The sequence below is a fragment of the Lissotriton helveticus genome, chromosome 2_1 (genome assembly GCF_964261635.1).
Source record: "Lissotriton helveticus chromosome 2_1, aLisHel1.1, whole genome shotgun sequence".
Lineage (NCBI taxonomy): Eukaryota > Metazoa > Chordata > Amphibia > Caudata > Salamandridae > Lissotriton > Lissotriton helveticus.
Genome location: NC_136059.1, coordinates 1,185,796,743 through 1,185,817,982, shown reverse-complemented (window position 1 = coordinate 1,185,817,982; position 21,240 = coordinate 1,185,796,743). Strand labels below are relative to the sequence as shown.

The 21,240-nt window shown below is 43.1% G+C and overlaps 1 protein-coding gene across 1 annotated transcript in view; it reads left to right on the top strand.

The window, feature by feature from the left end:
• LOC144818537 (alcohol dehydrogenase 1-like) overlaps nt 1–18,839 on the top strand; it is a 290,421-nt gene extending 271,582 nt beyond the window's left edge. The window contains exon 10 of the mRNA XM_078676057.1: nt 18,380–18,839. Within this exon, the coding sequence (XP_078532183.1) occupies nt 18,380–18,404 (25 nt within the window). The 3' untranslated portion in view covers nt 18,405–18,839. The remainder of the gene's footprint in view (nt 1–18,379) is intronic.
• Nucleotides 18,840–21,240: the final 2,401 nt, after the last annotated feature.

The following is a 21,240-nucleotide window of genomic DNA, read 5'->3' as shown; positions in this document are numbered from 1 at the left end:
TCAGCAGCAATGGCAAACAAGCTTGCTCACTGTACATCATCTATCATCCTCCAGGTGACAATCTCATTTTCTCGGAAACAACTCATGGATATGATTTCAACTAATAACGGTACCCTAAACAACCAAATATTCCTCGGCGATTTCAATATCCACTGGAATGACACCAACGACACAATGTCAACTGCCTCAGAAGCTTCCTGGATGATTTTGCCTTGACCCAACTCTGTAATGGCCCTACACGTAAGAAAGGTTCAACCTTGGATCTAATTATCTCCAAAACTGACGGCATTCAATTGGAATCGATACAACCCTGCGACTGGTCTGATCACCACATCATTACCTCCTTTATCAAGGAAATAGTCAAATTTAACTCAGTTCAGGCCATAAAACCAAAGATCTGGAAAAGAAACTTGAAACAACTCAACACAAACCTTTCTCAAGCTACAACCTTCTACTGCCTCCTGCTGGCACCACAGACGTGCATGATCTCACCAACCACTACCTCATCTCTATGACCACAATAATCAATGAGGTTGCCCCTCTTCAACTTAAGAGAGTCTTCACTAAAGATTCAAAACCGTGGTACAATAGCCTACTCAACTAAGATAGACGCTCTCTTAGAGTTGCTGAGCGCAACTGGAGATCTATCCCATCGACTACTCACCTCAAATCACTCAGGAAAAAGAGAAATGCCTATTACAAGACGATTAAACACACCAAAGCAAACTTTTTCAAACGCCAACTAGACCAAGCTAGAAATCGCCCCAAAAAACTATTTGGGCTAATCAAAATTCAATCCAAGGAAGCCCCTCAACGGTTACAAGACGCTGCCCAATCGCAACCCAACTGTTAACAATTCTCTGCCTTCTTCACTCAGAAGACTCTCAACATCGAGAACGATCTCTTAAAGGACCAATTACTCTCTTCGGTGCCACAATCACAACCCCTCCAGCCACCTGTGTTTTTTGCAATTTTCACCCAGAGTGGGCTGGGTATGCTCAGACGTGAGTCCCAGGCTCTCCACACCACTGGAGTCAAGCTATCCAGGCTGATGAAGGCTGATAGTCAGAAACCGGTCCTTGGATGCTTGATTCCGGTCTGGGAAAGACATGGCTTGGTAATTCGGACTGGACTGTTCCGATGAGGCACAGGGTCAGAGCTGATTTGCATATAGCCAGTGTCTAACCCAGGGTGGTGTGGAGTGCAAAAAAATGATGGATTTAGGCCCAGATCCTTGTACTGGGGTGAATGTATGACATTGTTCTACATTCTGTCCATCAACTGTGTTTTTTGCAATTTTCACCCCGAGTGGGCTGGGTATGCTCAGACGTGAGTCCCAGGCTCTCCACACCACTGGAGTCAAGCTATCCAGGCTGATGAAGGGTGATAGCCAGAAACCGGTCCTTGGATGCTTGATTCCGGTTTGGGAAAGACATGGCTTGGTAGTTCGGACTGGACTGTTCCCATGAGGCACAGGGTCAGAGCTGATTTGCATATAGCCAGTGTCTAACCCAGGGTGGTGTGGAGTGCAAAAAAACGATGGATTTAGGCCCAGATCCTTGTACTGGGGTGAATGTATGACATTGTTCTACATTCTGTCCATCAACTGTGTTTTTTGCAATTTTCACCCCGAGTGGGCTGGTTATGCTCAGATGTGAGTCCCAGGCTCTCCACACCACTGGAGCCAAGCTATCCAGGCTGATGAAGGCTGATAGCCAGAAACCGGTTCTTGGATGCTTGATTCCGGTCTGGGAAAGACATGGCTTGGTAGTTCGGACTGGACTGTTCCCATGAGGCACAGGGTCAGAGCTGATTTGCATATAGCCAGTGTCTAACCCAGGGTGGTGTGGAGTGCAAAAAAACGATGGATTTAGGCCCAGATCCTTGTACTGGGGTGAATGTATGACATTGTTCTACATTCTGTCCATCAACTGTGTTTTTTGCAACTTTCACCCCGAGTGGGCTGGGTATGCTCAGACGTGAGTCCCAGGCTCTCCACACCACTGGAGTCAAGCTATCCAGGCTGATGAAGGCTGATAGCCAGAAACCGGTCCTTGGATGCTTGAATCCGGTCTGGGAAAGACATGGCTTGGTAGTTCGGACTGGACTGTTCCCATGAGGCACAGGGTCAGAGCTGATTTGCATATAGCCAGTGTCTAACCCAGGGTGGTGTGGAGTGCAAAGAAACAATGGATTTAGGCCCAGATCTTTGTACTGAGGTGAATGTATGACATTGTTCTACATTCTGTCCATCAACTGTGTTTTTTGCAATTTTCACCCCGAGTGGGCTGGGTATGCTCAGACGTGAGTCCCAGGCTCTCCACACCACTGGAGTCAAGCTATCCAGGCTGATGAAGGCTGATAGCCAGAAACCGGTCCTTGGATGCTTGATTCCGGTCTGGGAAAGGCATGGCTTGGTAGTTCGGACTGGACTGTTCCCATGAGGCACAGGGTCAGAGCTGACTTGCATATAGCCAGTGTCTAACCCAGGTTGGTGTGGAGTGCAAAAAAACTATGGATTTAGGCCCAGATCCTTGTACTGGGGTGAATGTATGACATTGTTCTACATTCTGTCCATCAACTGTGTTTTTTGCAATTTTCACCCCGAGTGGGCTGGGTATGCTCAGATGTGAGTCCCAGGCTCTCCACACCACTGGAGTCAAGCTATCCAGGCTGATGAAGGCTGATAGCCAGAAACCGGTCCTTGGATGCTTGATTCCGGTCTGGGAAAGACATGGCTTGGTAGTTCGGACTGGACTGTTCCCATGAGGCACAGGGTCAGCGCTGATTTGCATATAGCCAGTGTCTAACCCAGGGTGGTGTGGAGTGCAAAGAAAACGATGGATTTAGGCCCAGATCCTTGTACTGGGGTGAATGTATGACATTGTTCTAAATTCTGTCTATCAACTGTGTTTTTTGCCACCTCCGTCGCTGCCTTAAGGACCCTGTTCTGAATTGGGGCCCATAGATCCAAGTTTGACTTAAATAGATCTATAGGAACCCCGTCAGGTCCAGGGGCTTTACCGTTTTTACTAGCTTTTAGGGCCTTGAGTACCTCGTTGATAGTAATGTCTAATAAAATTGGGTAGCTTGGTTCGGGAGGCACAGTGGTGGTGCCTAAAACTCCTCTTGTGTCGGCCGAACCCTTCTCAAAGATCTTTGAGAAATGCGCCATCCACGCGGATTCATCAATGGCCACATCTAGAGACGGTAGATTTTTATGATCAGCCAAAAAAGGAGATTTAAAAACTGTCCAGATCACTGCGCTATTTTTATCGATGGAACTTTTATGGAGTTGGTCCCATAAAGCTTGTTTTAATTCGGACCTTCTCTCTTTTAGTGCAATGTTATACTCCCTCCTAAGTTTTATTATTTCCTGCACCACTCTGCTTGTTTTTTGTAGGGCTATCTTTAGTTTAGAATGTGCTATTTTGCATTTGTGATTAAACCACCCCGCTTTCTTTGAGTGATTGTTTTTTGTCTTTACCAGAATGGATTCATTTATTGTTTTTAAAACCACGCTGAAGTTACTTAAAACCTCCTCATTTGTCACAGACAGATCTAAACATTTGGCAATTGAGGAATGGGCCATTTGTAAAACTTTTCTTGTTATGTCTAGGGGGTCAACTTTCTGCCATTTTATACTGAATCCATTTTTTCTATCCAAATGCAGAGTGCTTTGTCTTAAAGCACTAGCTATAGATTGGGAGTTGTGCTCGGTAAATGAGCGGAATTCTAAACTAAGAGCATCGTGGTCGCTTAATGTATTAATCAATACGGCAAAGCTAATAACACGGTTGGCCAAAGTATTTGATATCAGAATGAAATCTATCCTAGTCTGACTCCCCCTCCCGAGAAATGTTGGGTCCAAATACTGACCAACATTGTTCCTTTTGTTAACAATTATCAGATCAAAGTCTGCGAGGGTTTCATTTAGGTAATTTCCAGTATTTGAATGGAGGAAGTGGACTATAGGTTCTTCATTTTCGTCCACGATCCCACACAGATTTCTGTTACTACGATGGCATGGGTGATGGTTAAAGTCCCCCCCCCCAAATAATAATTACCCCGTTTCCACCCGTAAAACACCTCAATAAGGAGGATAGTTTGTGGCGCAATTTGCGCAGAGTCTTCAGCAATTCTCCTTCAGATAGATTATTATAGAAATTAACGAGGAGGACAGTGACTTTGTTATTAAAGCAAAGACTAAGTAATTGGTAGTTTGCTTCCAGTTCTAATGGTGATATTTTTACCCCCTCTATTATATTTGCTATAAATATACTTAGGCCACCTTTGGCCTTGCCTGATGCCACAGTAGCGGCGGGAGAAAAGTAAGTTTTATACCCCACCAGGTGGGTTTTGGTGGTGGACCAAGTCTCCTGGAGACATATTATACTATGTTTCTCGAGAAACTTCAAACCAATACCATCTTCTACCTTGGAGCGCAAACCAGCTATGTTCCAAGAAAGAAGCTTTACCAGCGGAAACACAGTGGCTGGGATAATATCTAATGGTGTGGTAGACCGAAATGTCCGTAGATCATCATCGGTCATGCCAGGTACCACCGTCTTTTCTAGAACAGTGGTGGGTAGAGCAACACCCGAAGTAAAATCATTACCTCCGGTTGCGGCGTTACCTATCTCGGTTACAGTACGATTTGGCTCCAGCAACGAAGTATCGCCCCGTACTAGATTTGATTGATTACCTAGCTTACCAACCGATGGAAATTCTTGTTTAGGGGACTGTTTGTCATTCAAAGTATCCCCCATACCCTGGTTGAGGAGTCAATCAACTCCTTCCAGCCCATACAGCGTAGAAAAACGATTAAAGGTTGAGAGACTAAAACCGAAATGTGCTGTACTAGGCCCATATGGGGCACGGGATCTTGAGGAATGTGCCAGCAGTGATTGTGGATAAAAATAACTTAAATCGTGTGTGGAGATCTCCTCCCTGCCTCCCACGACATACCAATCACCAATAAATCTGACTGCTCTTTGAAAAATTAACGATGATGATTTCCCCCCTAATGTCCTTTGGTCTATTTCCCACCCAACCCAATCTCCTTACGTTGAGGATTTCACCATTAATATTTAGGGGTAGCGGCCTATTTTTACACAGTTAATAGATAACTTTCTTTTTTAGCTGTTTATAATCCTCCGTTTTTTCTTCCACTAATTCCGTAACCCCGGTTAAACTACAATGTAGGGGACAGCCTCAGGCAGCAGATCTATATTTTCCTGATTTCCTCTGTGGCGTTTAGTGAGTGGGGGGCCAGTAACAGTTTTTTGTGGCGGGCCTTGCAGATATGCCTGGTCATCATTTTTCTCCCCCCTGGTACTGACGGGGCCTTTATCTATATGGTGGACAACCGAGATATTCTGCTCTTGTACGGGTAAAGGGTCCCTGTTATGAGGCTCGGGGTCTGATATCTGCCCAGCTGTTGTATTATGGCTGTTTTCTATTTGTCTGGGTCGGCCAAAATCGCCAATCAATTTTGTATGCGTTACCATTTCCTTTTCGATACGCTCTAATTGTTCACCCATTCTTTTTACTCTTTCCAGCAATGACAATATCAGCGATTTACACAATTGCTCCAAATTCCCCATTAATTCTTTGATGGTAAGAGTAGGTGGGAGATAATGGTCGGGAACGGTCTTACCTGTAATTGGACATACATTCCCTACAGGGTTTTTAGATGCTTTTGATGTTTTTGCATTTCTACCACCCTTGCTGCTACTCCCACGCTTCCTTTTTTTGGTAGTAGGACCAAGGTCTCTATTTTTGCTACCCGGTTTATCTTTCAAAGGGGACCTGTCAGAAATTACAGATAGTTCTTCCTCGGATGCAATATCCAATGATGTTTCTAGGGTAAAATCGTTTCTATTTGCCTCAGTTGGAGGTAATTTAGTTTGTTGTGGCTGTAGAAAATCTCCAGACCCAAGAGATTGATCATTTGCTGTCCTATGCCTCGGGGGTGTAGCTGCGAATCTAATGGAACCCAACGACGATCGCTTTTTGTTTGCAAGTTCCATGGAAATGCGCTTTTCCGTCAATACTATTTCCTTTTCTAATACGGAAGCCGCCCTGGTGATAAAACTGTCTAATGTCTCCCTAACAGAGCCACCCACCAACGATGTCCTTCCTGTGCTGGTGCGTACACTCATACTCCCTCAGTATCTTCAGCTAATTAAACATTAAATCAGAAACATAGAGCATATGAGGGGTTACAGGTTCTTGTAAGGAGTCACAGCTGAATGGCAGTAATAACTTGTGCTTTACGAGTGGTGTATACAAGACTACTGATACTTAAATACACGGGATAATGTAGAATTGAAATCTTCTTACTTTCAATAGTCCAGGAAAATGTTAATAGGGTGGCCCAGAAGACATGGCTTGGCAGTTCGGGCTGGACTGTTCCCATGAGGCAAAGGGTCAGACTGATTTGCATTAAGCCATGTCTGAAATGGGGTGGCTGAGTGGGCTAAAGAATGGTGATGGATTAAACCCAGATCAGTTGACTGGGGGTGAGTGTTTAATTTGCTCAAACGCTCCGTCCATCATCCCCTTTTGTATCGCTTTGTTCGCCCTAAGTGTGGCAGGGTATGCTCAGACGTGAGTCCCTTGCTCACTTGGCCACTGGATTCAAGATAGCCTGGCTGATGAGGATTATGAATCCGAAACCGGTCCCAGGATGCTTGTTTCCGGTCCATGGAAGACATGGCTTGGCAGTTCGGGTTGGACTGTTCCCATGAGGCACAGGGTCAGACTGATTTGCATATAGCCATGTCTGAAATGGGGTGGCTGAGTGGGCTAAAGAATGGTGATGGATTAAACCCAGATCAGTTGACTGGGGGTGAGTGTTTGATTTGCTCAAACGCTCCGTCCATCATCCCCTTTTGTATCGCTTTGTTCGCCCTAAGTGTGGCAGGGTATGCTCAGACGTGAGTCCCTTGCTCACTTGGCCACTGGATTCAAGATAGCCTGGCTGATGAGGATTATGAATCCGAAACCGGTCCCAGGATGCTTGTTTCCGGTCCATGGAAGTCATGGCTTGGCAGTTCGGGCTGGACTGTTCCCATGAGGCACAGGGTCAGACTGATTTGCATATAGCCATGTCTGAAATGGGGTGGCTGAGTGGGCTAAAGAATGGTGATGGATTAAACCCAGATCAGTTGACTGGGGGTGAGTGTTTGATTTGCTCAAATGCTCCGTCCATCATCCCCTTTTGTATCGCTTTGTTCGCCCTAAGTGTGGCAGGGTATGCTCAGACGTGAGTCCCTTGCTCACTTGGCCACTGGATTCAAGATAGCCTGGCTGATGAGGATTATGAATCCAAAACCGGTCCCAGGATGCTTGTTTCCGGTCCATGGAAGACATGGCTTGGCATTTCGGGCTGGACTGTTCCCATGAGGCACAGGGTCAGACTGATTTGCATATAGCCATGTCTGAAATGGGGTGGCTGAGTGGGCTAAAGAATGGTGATGGATTAAACCCAGATCAGTTGACTGGGGGTGAGTGTTTGATTTGCTCAAACGCTCCGTCCATCATCCCCTTTTGTATCGCCCAGCCCAACCTTGGACAGCCCCGGACGGCCTCTTACGGCCCGCCCTTGTCCCGGGCTTTGCCCCGGCTCGACCCGCGTGGCGCGTGTATTAATATGTCTATATATGGAGTGAAGGGGGCGGGAAGAGGCCCCAGCTGCGGCTGGCGTAATCTCGCAGAGACTGCTGGTCCTCGCAGTCCACGACCCACAAGTAGTGCTCCAGTATTCCGCCTAAGATCGGCAAAAGTCTTTAAAAGTTCATGAAGAAGGTCCCAGGGTTTGAAAATACAGAGTCACAGTGCTTTCTAACACCACGGCTGCGAGCGGCACCGACATTGTTTAACTTGTTCATGGAGCCGCTCACCGAAATTCTTCAAGCGACTAACGTGCAATATCATATGTACGCTGATGATACACAACTGTATCTCAAGATTAACACCATAGAAGACTTTAAACAGCTTAACTCCACACTCATGAACACCCAAACATGGTTGGCAGAAAATCATCTCAAACTGAATGCTCTAAAGACTGAATTTCTCCTTATAGCCTCCCCCGCTAAAATCCCTTTGATGCAAAACTTAAACCAACACCTCACTGCACTGAACGTGCATCCAACTATTTTGGATTCAGCAAAATCATTGGGATTAACTCTGGACAGCAATCTCACCATGCAGAAACACATTAGCAACGCGACAAAGGGAGCAAACTTCCAGTTAAACATTCTCAGGAAATTGAAGCCATTCTTACCAGTCAATGATTTCAAACAGGCTGTGTAAGCGATAGTTATCCCCCGTGTGGATTACGGTATTGTCTCTCTATGCGGCCTCCCAAAAGCATCTACAGCTATCCTTAGAGCATCAATAAACTCTGCAGCAAGACTCATCACCGGTTCCAAAAAACGTTCCCACATCTCCCCTGACCTAAAAGCCCTGAACTGGATCCCGTTTGAAGCAAGAATTCACCCAAAAATTGCTTGCATTACACATAAGGCCTTACACCACACGGCACCCATTTATCTCGCACAGAAATTGACAATCTCTGGTGGCTCAAGGTCCTCTAGGGGTGCAGATAACCTTCTCCTGAAACCTCAAAGATTCAATAAAAAAAAACATATAAACGTTCCTTCTCTGGGATGGCGCCAAGGATTTGGAATTCTCTTCCCCCTGAAACCAGATTGAATTCTTCTTTCGTATCTTTCAAAAAGGAAGTAAAAGCGATTCTCATGGCAAATTTACTTGACCACTCTGCCCGATGTTGAACCGTTTTCTTCCGAGACTCTCTGTTTATGTTCCTGGAACAACTATAATCCCATGCTTTGGTATTTTGTACGACTTTCGTGTATTTTATTTTACTTATCCTATGCTTGTTCTCTATATTGTGTCTTACTATTCATTTGTTACAATCCACTTTGTTCATTGTAAAGCGCTCTGATATCCGCAAGGATCTTGTTCGCGCTCTATAAAACCTTCTCAATACATTTTTTTTTTTTTTAAATGAAAGATGTTTCAGGATACCATTCTCGCATGAAGACAATGGGCTAACATTATCAAAACTCCAAATTTCTGCTCTGTAGAGTGGGGCATTTTGGCCCTACACCTTGTATGCTTCTACAATGGGCAAGAACATCCGCCTACTACTGTATCCATAGATTCCTAGATACTGTAATCGGATTCTTCCATTTTAGGTCTGTGGATAATTTTAGGCCCAAATACCCATAGACGTGGACTTACTCAAGAAGGTCGCTGTTCGGCCTTGCGTCGAACAAGTAAGCAATTCAGTTGCTTTATTCGTGCATCTGCCGTGTATGCACCCATTTTGATTGCCTATCTTTACAATGTAAAAGAGTTTGCGCCCCAGTGCCGAAATGAAAAGATGTACTTTAATCTCAAACTCTCTCTCCACCCCCCATGTGATTTCTGATTTTATTGCACTTTCTAGTAATGAGTTTTTTGATTCCTCGCTGGCTCCGGTAAGCTGTTCTCACAGACAATAATAGGTGATTTTACAGATAGCACTGCTTGGTGACTCACAGCTCCTAAACTTCCCAGTTTAAGTGAGTTAGAAACCACCTTGACTAGACCAAGGCTACTCAATGCCAGTGGAAAATGTGCCTGAAGGCAATTCTAGGTATAATGATTCATTAGGAGCAGGCAAACAGATGGAGTCGCTGTCGCTGCAGCTGCATAGCTCCACAAAGTCTCTTAGCCCATACAACATTGGAAAGGCTAGCAGACAGGACATAAATACTGTGTGGTGTAAATATCAAGGTCTTAATATCGAGGAACAAAATATTGTAGAGTTAAGTGCATGTAGGCAAGTATAGATTTACTATTCTAAACTCCAAATTTACTTAATTTGATGATATATACATATACATATTGCCATGGGGCACATGTGAAGTTAAACCGATTCTTCGATAAATATTTAAGTTACATTCACAATATGTTATCCCTTGATATTCTGGTGAATTGCCGTTGGTGGCTGCAGGGCCAACTGATAGGGCTATTGGAAGAGCCTCGCCACACCTTCACGAAGACTCATGCATGTCTTTTTCATTACCTGACAGATATGCTAAAAATGCAAACAAACTCACATGGAAGGCTGGCACTCCTCAGGGGAGGACCGCTATGAAATTGTCAGTAATTCCTTTCAATGCAATGTCAGCCCTGTGTTCAGATATGCACAAAGAGGCCCCAAGAAATGTACTGACTGGTCTACTCCCAGTGGAAAGACACTTTGGGAGCAGGCATGGATTGCAGTGGGAGGACCATGGGGCATATTATCAAGACAGGCGATAAAATTATCGCTGTTTTAGCATTAGAAAACGGCCACAGAAACGGCGATAATGGGCTTGATAATATGCTCTATGGAATTCCAATGGAAGCCCATGTTAGATGTCCTTCACATTTAACATGGGCTTCAATTGGAATTCCATAGAGCATATTATCAAGCCCATTATTGCCGTTTTAGCGGCAATTTTCTGCCGCTAAAACGGCAATAATTTAATCGCCTGTCTTGATAATATGCCCCCATATCCCTTTTAGAGTGTGATTGTAGATGTACATGCACTAAAGACAGCACTAACAGGAGTAGAGCACAAGCCTCCTACACTTCACCCTTCGTGGAAATGCTTGCGGCCACATCACTAGGATCAATATAGAGTGGTAAGTCACTAGGCTCAGACAAGTTCATAGCCCCCTCAATCCTTAAAGCAATTCACATCATGCTATCACAGAACTTCACTCTTTGCAGGTTAATTACTCAGCTACACAGAGGTGTGTGCTCTGTGCTGCAGATTTGCATAGGTGATTTGGGGAAAGGTAGACAGTGTTTGCCTTTACATTACATAGCCCTATCGAGCTAGTCAGGTAATTCTATTTGAAAGAGTAAGCCAGCATAATGGATATTTGTACATAAGAGAGGATTACAAGTTCAGAAGGGCCAAACAACAGGGAAACGAATACATGCAATCAAAACCATCATGAAAAATAATCACCATTAAATCTAACTTTCTATTCTTTCTTTACTAACCCTAGCTAAAGCAATGCATTGGTGTGTGGGTGGGGTTGCATTTTGTATTCTAGGATACACTTGTTTGCAAATGTAACAATTTGTTTTTCAGTGGGTGATGGATTGAGCCTTCTCTGCAGGGTCCCCTCCAAACGTTTTGCCTCCACCCCTCATATTTGTGCTTGGCTTGTGTTTGTTGACCTTAGAATTCTGTACACCTAACCACTGCTAACCAGTACTAAAGTTCTTGTTTTCACTTCCTAAAACATGGCAAAATCGGCTTACACCTAATTGACCTACTCAATTCATTTATAAGTCCCTAGTAAAGTGGTATACCATATACTCAGGGAATTTAAATGTAATGCTACTAGTGGGCCTGCAGCACTTAATATGCCACCCACTCAAGTAGCTTCTTAAAGCATGTCCCAGGTCTGCCATTGCAACCTAAATGCATTTATAAGCTCCCTTTTTGACTTGGCAAAATAACCCCCTTGCCTTGCCTTATTCTCCCCATTTATAACATATAAGATACCCCTAATGTAGGGCCTAGGTAGCCTATAGCTACCATTAAATACTAATGGGGTTGTCCCAGAGAACGTCTGAGGATCTTAGAATCTGTAATTAACAAATGGGGGAGAGAGAGAGCAAGGGGGTGGATTCCTTCTTCCAGGTAATGTAAATAAACAACACGAATCCACCAAATTGGGCACTGTGTTCCCTACAGTGGAGGGGAGCACAAAATGTGGGGAGCACAAAGTGTTTGTAAAATACCCCTCACACACCAAAAGGACCCTTGGTGTCATGCTTCATCATTGGGGTTTTCGCACCCGTCTACGGGATGCGGCGTGCTACAACCTACGACTACGCGGGAGCACTATCTCATGTAGACTATGCGTAGTGTGTGTGAGGGTTCGGTGTGAGTATGTGGTGAGGCAATTAGTGTTAGTGAGTGATTTATTAAAAAGGTACCTGGCTCGTGGGGTGAATCAGAACTACTTTAATGAGCCCCCGGGCTGGTACTGTTAAAAAAGGGTGCAGGTTGAGGTGATTATATGATATTAAGCACATCACCTCTTGGGGGCGTCGACATGTTTCGGGGTAAGACCCCTTCTTCAGGACAGGGTGCACCACACCCCACCTTACTCACGTTTTTCTAAGTAAAAAATGATTTTTACATCAAAGTGAAAGTGTAGTGCTGTAATATGCCTACACAGTTCATATAGTTCTTTGCTAATATGCAATAAACCTGTAATGGAAAAAGGAAAGAATCGAAAAAACCACATTGTAGTATACCACTTCTTGTTTTGTACATGGTGCAGTGACCTGTAACAAATATGGGTGGTGAGAGGTCACTAGACATGAAATCATGTCATGCTACTGATGCGGGTAACCCTGTAAAAAAGGGGGACAAATACATCACAAAAACACACATAACATGAAGCACACACTCTAGAGTTGTACATTCCTTCTGCCCAGTGGTTGTCAAAATTCCAGGTCAGAATTCGTTGTAGGAGGTGAAAGAAATGAGAATAAAAAGACATACTTGGTGTTCAATAGTACAATGCCTCATGAGCCTCCGAACGTTGGGGGAGAAATTGGGTCCACTGGCCCCTAGAAGTAGTAATAATGAAACTGCATTTATAGGTACTTACTTCGTATTGGTTTTAAGAGCTTGTTGTGTCTCAGAAACTCTGTTTTTACTCACGGGTTACTGCACTGGTAATGTCCTACTGCCCCCGAACGCGGCTCCGCAGTGAATGTGGTAGCGCCTCTTCGGGGTAGTATTTATAGTCATCTCTGGTCTCATTAGCTTAAGTTAATTGGTAATTAGTTCGCCGGAAACACCTAATATGGGTTTTCCACCTTGGCCCGTTCATCTTGGGTGCTCACTGGTGTCCCTCACAATGCGCTGGCACAGAAGTGCCGAAAATCCCATTCGTGCTGCATATGGGCAGAGCAGGCGGGCGTTGGCTCTCGCGCTTAAATATTGAGGACACCCACCCATGTCTGGAATGGTTTGGTGATGCGGATGCCGGGAGCTGTCACCGGTGAGCCGCGTCCTGATGATGGCAATAGAAAAAAGGCTGCCCTTAGACTTCGACTTTGCATGTTTAACCGACTGGTCAAAAAGAATGTGCCATCAAAAGGACGGCCGCTCCTCGGATATATTCCATTTAGATAATTATATCAAAAGACATACCATGTGTTGGCTGTTTGTTGAAAAATACATATCTATTATGTCAATGGACCCAGTGTTGCTCTGGTCATGGAAACAACTTAAAAACAAATCCGAGAGCGTTCAATGTGGACGTAATGTATCAGCTGTGCTCTGTCACCATACCGATTGCACCACCATCATGGTAAAAGAGTTGCTTCTAATTTGAACAAACATCAAAGCTCCAAATTGCAACTGTACGCTGTGGGGCAGGATATTTAATTGAGCCCATAGGGCAGAGTGCATTGTAATTTAAAGGTTGGGCATGTATTTTTAGGTTTGACATGTCCTGGCAGTGTAAAACACTCAAATACATGTTTTACTTCTGTGAGGCCTACCTCTCCTGTTGGATAACATTGGGCTACCTTATTATTTTTAATAAGTGCTAACCTTTGATTGGGCATTAACATTAAAGTTAATGGGGTGACCCTGTGTCCCTCAGCCTGGGTTTTACGATATAGAAAACAATTGATCCCGTCAGGTATTACATTTGCTGTGATCTATGTATATTTTTTTTAAAGAAAACTCCTATACCTCAATGGATTTTCAACTATGGTAAAACAGTTATTTCGAAAAGGAAGAGGAAATAAAACCTTACGATAAGAGCACACCAGGGAAAGAAGATTTGCAAAGATAACGTTTTTTTACTTTTGTTATTTCCAAAGAAATTGAGTAAGGCTGTCACAGAAACAATTAAATTACGGCGATAAAAATGTGACTATAGTCAAAATAAGTGACGTGTGGAGACCAGTGAAGTCAGTGGTGCACTATATACATGACAATTGATATAAATAAATTGAATTCAAAACAGTTTTCTTATATGTACTGTCCCTTTATTTTTAACATGAATACTAGACCCAATAATGATTTTGTGTAGGGTCAAGTAGGCCGTATGGACAGGTGTGGTGGTAACGTTGACGTTCTGACCCTGGAAACAGCGCAAATTGTTATGCGTCAAAGCGGGTCCTCCTACGGAATTGAAGGGCAAAGTGGACAGCCAGAAATCATGCCAAAAATCAGGACGCAGTTGAAGTGGGTGAATTAATCGATTCACTTAACTAGGGACATCCACCATCCGGTCGGAGTCTTGCTGTGAAAATTGCTCAAGTTTTAAGCGACCTCCACCAGCAGGTTGTGGTCTTGAAAGAGAGCCGTAGCTCAAACAGTTAACTTCCACCAGCCAGTTGAAGTCGAAAATGTTTGATTTATTAGTGCCGCCAAGTGAGGTCAGGTTTTTTCGTCAGACGTACGTCTAGAGTTTCTAGACATTAGCCGTACGTCTAGATTTTCTAAACCCGGTACCACTTATTGTATTGAGTGATAAACCAAAAGTGTCCATTACGGTCGTCTCAAGATTTTCTTACGGTGAAACAATCTAATGTCGTTGTACAAGTCTGAAAAATCTAGAATGACAAGTTGAAATTCCATATCTCAAAGTCCAAATCACCAAAATTATGGAAAAACTTGGAAAAAAAGTTCTGCTGAGGGGTTGAGGGGAAACGTAGATCATGCAAATAATTGCACAATCAAACTATGGGAATGTAATCAGAAACCGAATCTCATGATAGTTAGTCCATATAAAATGAGGATGGCATAATTCATTGTAATGGTCCTATTTCTTCTATTTTTTTTATATTGCTGATTATTATTCTACACAATGTCAAGCATCCCACCTAAAGAGTTTATGGGAGACGTAGCACATTCGAATACAAATACAAAAAAGTACACAATAACCTCATTGTTGGTTGTAGCAAATGGAGAGTCAATGTGTGTCAAACGTTATAATTTATGAATGTCTGTTTTTTCAAGATACATAAATAATATATCTATAGAGATCCTTTTTTGAAAAGGAAAAAATGAATCAAATGAATAAACAATTGATGAGCAAGACAAATGAGGTGTGTGATCACGGTTTTGAGTGATGATGTTGAGTGGTATCAGTATTGGCATTTTTGTTGTTTTTGGACTTTTATGAAGATGACATTTTCTTGTCTTAACTATTTTGTATGCAGCCTGTACCCTGGGTCACTTGACTAGGTGTAGCTGGCAGTTGGTCTTTGTGTATTGCTCCCAGACAGTAAAACAAGGGAGAATAGGTGTTGGCAGGATGGGTAATCTCTGACTTGATAAGGAGAAAGAGCTATCAACCACTACACTTGCACTTCACAAAGACTGTGCCCATCACACATGCAAAGAGTTTTGACACAAGTCTCTTATGACACCAGACAAGCTGAGGCCAGGGCAGGTAGGCAGGAAATTCCAAACACCTGTGAGGGTTAAAAAGCTCCAAAACATTCCCCTACTTCAAAGTGGGCACCAGATATAAATAGTGGACCCTCAGACTCAGCACCTCAGTGAAACTCTGGACCTGTGAAAGACTAAGAGGGACTGCTGTTCTGCTCAACAAGAATGATGCTAATCTGCCCCACTGCTTGAGTGAAAGGACTGGACTTGCATCTTGATCCCAGGACCACCAGGGTGACTCCAAGGGCTAATTAGCTGGCCACCTTATCAGAACCTATGGGGCAGAAAAGGCTCCCACAGTCTTGAACCTGCACCTGGACTCTACTTGCTGTGAGTCTTTTCTTGCAAATGGTGCCACCCCAGTCCTGGACCCTTGGATGTGGGCCTAAAGGTGCTCTGCCAGGCCAGCAGTGGTCCTTTGAGCAGAACCAGTTCAGCGCTACACGTCCCTAAACCATTGACCTCACATCTCAGCTTCCGTGGAAATGCCACTGTATGGTGCATCATTGACACAGGATTTTGCCTTTCAAGTCCTTAATTGATGGCACCCTTAACGATGACACAGGATGTTGTATCTCCTCGCAGCTGCTTCGGAATGGCTACAGCATGATGCATCCCCGAAGCAGTCCCTCATATCGCAGCCCAGAGCTTCCTTTAACTACTGCTGCGTGAAGCATACTCAGTGTAGGCCTTTGCATCTAAAGTCCCTCGTCAATCACGACACGGGACTGTGCATCACAGCCCCACAGCTACTTCAGAACCGCCTTTGTCTGATGTGTGCTCTGCGCTGGACTTCGCATCACAAGCCCCTTGGAAATAACCTCCTCGACGATGATGCAGGACTTCACTTTGCAGCCCTGCAGCTCCTCAGAACTGCTGCTGAACCACGAATCCTTGCTGCAGGGTCTTGCAACGATCTGCAGACCAGGATTTTTGTTCAGCCGGCCTAACTTGGTCCCTGTATCCAGCCAAGGCTCCATTGCAGTCAGCCTGATCTTGCGACTTTGTCCCATTTTGGCGTGACCAGATACTCTCAGCTAGCGTTTTGTGCTTCTAGGCACTATTTTCACAGAAACCTTTAAAATTGCAAATCTCTGGTTTTAGTGATTGGTTTTTTGTCTTTTTAGTCTCAAATAATTTGATAAATCTTGTTCTGTTTTTCGAAATTGGTGTGGAATTTTTCTTAAATGGTGTTTTTCCTTATTACTGTTTGAAGTGCTGCATAAATACTTTGTGCATTGCCTATAAATTAAGCCTGACTGCTTTGTGCTAAGCTAGCAGAAGGCTAAGCCCAGGTTAATTTGGGGTTTGCTTCTGACTTCACCCTAACAGAAATTCTGACTGCTGTTTGAGTAGGGTTTCACCCCATCAACCCGTGAACCAATTTCCAACACATTTCAAAGGGGATGCTCTAGAAACTTCTCCTACTTCAAAAAAGGCACCTGTTATAAAAAATAGGACCGTCAGACCCACTCTTCACTTTACTGGACCTGCATAAAGACTCTCAGAGGACTGCCTACTACGGTGGCCTCCTGTGTAGTTCAGGAAACTGCTTTGCTGCACCTGGAAGGACTCATTTGCTACCTGAAGCCTGCCTTGATCCCTCAAAGGTCTGCCCTGCTGCTTTAGCCCTGTTACACTTTTAGATTCCTGGACTAACAGAGTGATTCAAACGGCCTGGTTCATCGGTCTCCTAATCGGAGCCTGAAGGACACACAAAGCTCTAACCATCTTCAACCTGGACTCACCCCCCAACAAGTGGTGCCCTTCTAATCTAAGACCCTTGGCCAGATTCCAAAATATTAAACTTCCCATTTTTTTGGCTAAAAACTTCTTTGAGAACTGAGAGCAGACAGGCCAAGCCTGCTTGTCTATCAGCTCAAGGTACAATGCCGGTCGGCCTGACTGTACAGCAGCTCCCACTACGTTCTTCTTCACACCAGCGAATCCTGTCCTTCGCAGAAAGTGTATTGGCCTTGTGGAGCCCTTGTTGGCTACAGCATCCAGCTTAGTCCTGCAGGAGACTTGTGACTACCAACAAAGCGACCAAGTCCCCCTAACGCGGAAATATTCACCCAGACTTTGTCCAGCGGCTCCCCAACGATGACAACTTCTCCTCAGATACCACCAGCAGCCCTGCCTCACTGAACTTATGCCTTCTCAGAGACTTTATTATTAAATTTTTTGTAAGTCCGAAGGTAAGCACTGACTGGGTCCAATCCAGTTTTTGTACCTGATTCGAACTCTATTGCGGTCTGCCATGTTTTTAGACTTTGACTATGTTTCGCGCAACCCGATGTTCATGATTTGCACTTTAATCTTTTGGGCACTAGTGTTTACCTTAAATTTTCAAAATACATTACTTTGGTTGTGCTGAATTGATTTTTATGGTTATGGGGTCAAATAATGTATTATTGTACTCTAAATTAGTGTAGGATTCTTCTTGTGTTGTGTTTTCACTTTATTACTGTTTTTGTGATGCATCAATACTTTATACATTGTCTTTTAGTTAAGCCTGGCTGCTTTTGGGCATGTCTACTAGAGGGTTAAGCACAGGTCAATTTAGTGACTTTTGTGGTTCACCCTGACAAGAATTGTGGTTGCTGCTTGAGCGGGGCTTCACACCTCTTAACCAGTAACACAATTTCTCACAGTGGGCAATTCGAAGATGTTCTGTGTGGAAGGTGTGGAATCTGAGAACTGCAGAAGAATGTCTGTCCAGTATGTCTTAATATTAGTGAAGAGTTTGCTTATGTTGGAATGACCTAATATGCAGATTACAAAAAGAAACAGGGACAGGATGTTGCTTTTGCTTCTCAGGTTCTGTTTTCATCACAAAATACCTAATGGCACATATTTTTTTTCAGTATACGAACGGTCCTGTTGTTTTGAGACCCTAAATTGAAGAGAACTGTTATCAAGATCAGTCTGCTTCTTCAGATGCACTTCTTCAAATCCTGTTCAGCGGCTTCATACTATAAAACATGCTCTCATATTTGAAATGTATTCATATTTCACATTAAACAAAAATGCGTTTATCATGCAATTTCGATTTAACAAATTCATCTTTGCAATCATATTTCAGTTATAAGGAAATGTAAATGTGTTTGCTTGAAGATTAGTATGGATTTTTAGCTGAAGTAACACTCATAGGCATGTAATCAATAACACTGATTTTCTTGTCAATTTACTTAACTTAATGAACTTCCAGTAATCCTCTTTTCTTTTTCTGTGGTTTGCCTTTTTTTTATTATTTATTAACAGTAATAGACAGTATCACTCTTAACTCAGAAACATGAATACTATATTAAAATTGCCTTGTCTTTACTTCTTGTGTCAAAACCACATATTTTCCTGATGTGTTTTTCATGAAGAACATATTTCTCATGAATGAATCACATCAGGTATTAGGGCAAGTATAGTACCCAAACCCAAAATGCTAATATAAACAAAACTCATAACCTTCCTTATACTTAACATCCCCGATTAAGAAGGTCATGTCACCATATATGTGTAGTCACCTACTTACATCTTCTCTACCATTAGGATCATATTTTTTTTAATATGTTAACTTCTGGGTTCAATATGCTTGGTGAGTTCATCTACCCTCCTGGACCCCAATTCCCCTGCTCTAAAGTTCCTCTTAGTATTCAGGATCTTCAGATAGAAAGTGTCCTCCATTCTTCTCGAATGTATACAATTGGTTTTTCATTTTGTATAATAGTCTTATATGCCCTTCCATGACTACTAGGTCTAAACATCACTCCTCTCTCCTGGATGGTATTTCAGACTTCTACGATCTTAAAATACACAGCTAGTGCTGTTGCAAACCATGTATGCCAATGGGATTTCACCTCCCTGGTTTCTGGGAAATCTTGTGCAGTAAGGGAGAAGTCATGTTGAAATCATCTCCCTGTCTATTCCATTCCAATATCTCATTATTGAAGGGCAAAGCGATTGAATATGACAAATATCCTTCTTACTGGCCACGTCACCAACATTTAGAATTAGGGCTCAGATTAAACAGGTGTAGTTTTTGTGGTATCCAATGCCCTCCATGAAGGACTTTGAAAAATGGAGATCAAATGTCTTACATTTTTTCAGCCTGCCTTATGATAGTAAAACCTTTTTGTCCTATGCTGCTGACCCAATACACCAGTGGAACTGGCATTCCCTTATTTTTGTTTGGTGTTTCGTCACAGTGGGACGACATCAGAATGTAGGTACGGGTGTATTTTGAGCAATTTATATGTTGTCGTCCAACATTGTATTATAGAATCAGTACGGATTATCTACTCTACTTGGGTCCTTAATCTCTTCATATGAAATTCCTGATGTATCCTGTCCTAGAAGCTGTTTTTATTCATAGCCATCCTTCAAGAGGACCTGTCTACCTCATGGAACACCAAGGTGAGAAGCAGGATCAATTTGCTAGATAGTATAAGTACATATGAGGAAAACAAAGCCTGTGCTGCAACACTAATCTCCAAGCACATCAATTGTTCTGTGGAGAGGAGTCAGATTTACTGGGATAAAGGATGCTTTCTCCCTATATTTACACTTATCACATAGGTTATCCTATACCCTCAGCTCTTCAGTCTGCTGTGTTTTTAGTTGGACAATCACACACCCTATTACTGTCATGCTTCATCATCTGGTCTAATCCTGTTCCCTATAAACCAGGAAGGGCTCAGTCATTTTCCAGGGAACACTTTAGATATTAATCACAACGGGGTCTACTAAGGATATGGATAACAATACCCAAAGGTCTCCCCAGTATTCCATTTATTTGGTTGCTTTTAGTATCGTTGAAATGAGATTTGTTTTGGGTATTTGGAGAAAACTAAGTGCCTGTATACCTTATTGTTCAGTCAACATATTTCAGACCTTGTGGATAGACCACTCTGGGTCCAGGGCTTTCGTCACAAAGCTTTGTAGGTGCCCTGTAAATTTCCTTCTAAGTGTACTGTTCAGTTTGGTCAGAGTCTTGGTAATGCAGAAAGACAACATATATTAAAATCAGACCTACTTGCCTATGGTCTTATTAAGCGCATGTATGAATGCTTGTATTGGAGACAAAATGGTGCAAACAGATGGTGTACTGTTATTTGAAGAAAAGTATTGTAAACAAATTCTGCCTTGAGGTTAGATGATTTGAGGGGAGGTTTTGCTTTTTCCCAGCGGAATATTTTAATAATTTAGTCAACACCTTCCAATACAGTTGTTGGAATCACCATGGCAAGCATATCAAAATCATAATTGAACTTCTGTGCCAGATTAATTTTTATTACTAGTGTTTAGATCCAAAATGGCAGCCTTGGTGAAGACCATTTTCACAAGTCATCAGTCACCATACTTAAGACCAATTTAATGTCATCAGGTACCATGTCCTTCAAACCCCAAATGAAGAGGATACTCTGGTATGTGAGATTTTTAGGAACCCGTTGGAAGGGGTAGTAACCTATGCACTGTTTTCCAGTATTTGTAAGTTGTAATACATCGCTCTCTGCCCAATTGAACCTGTATCCTGAAAAGGGGTGAACTCATCAATGATCAAGATTAGGGATAGATTGGACATGGTAAGCAGGACATCATTTGTGCTATTCTTAAACAGCAATAAGACTACTCTGACCCCTCACACTCATTTCTACCCAAATACAAACAGTAGAGCTTGTGGTATTTTGGCAAAAGCAGTGTGAGGGCCCAACCAGGGCTCTATGGCAGGCTA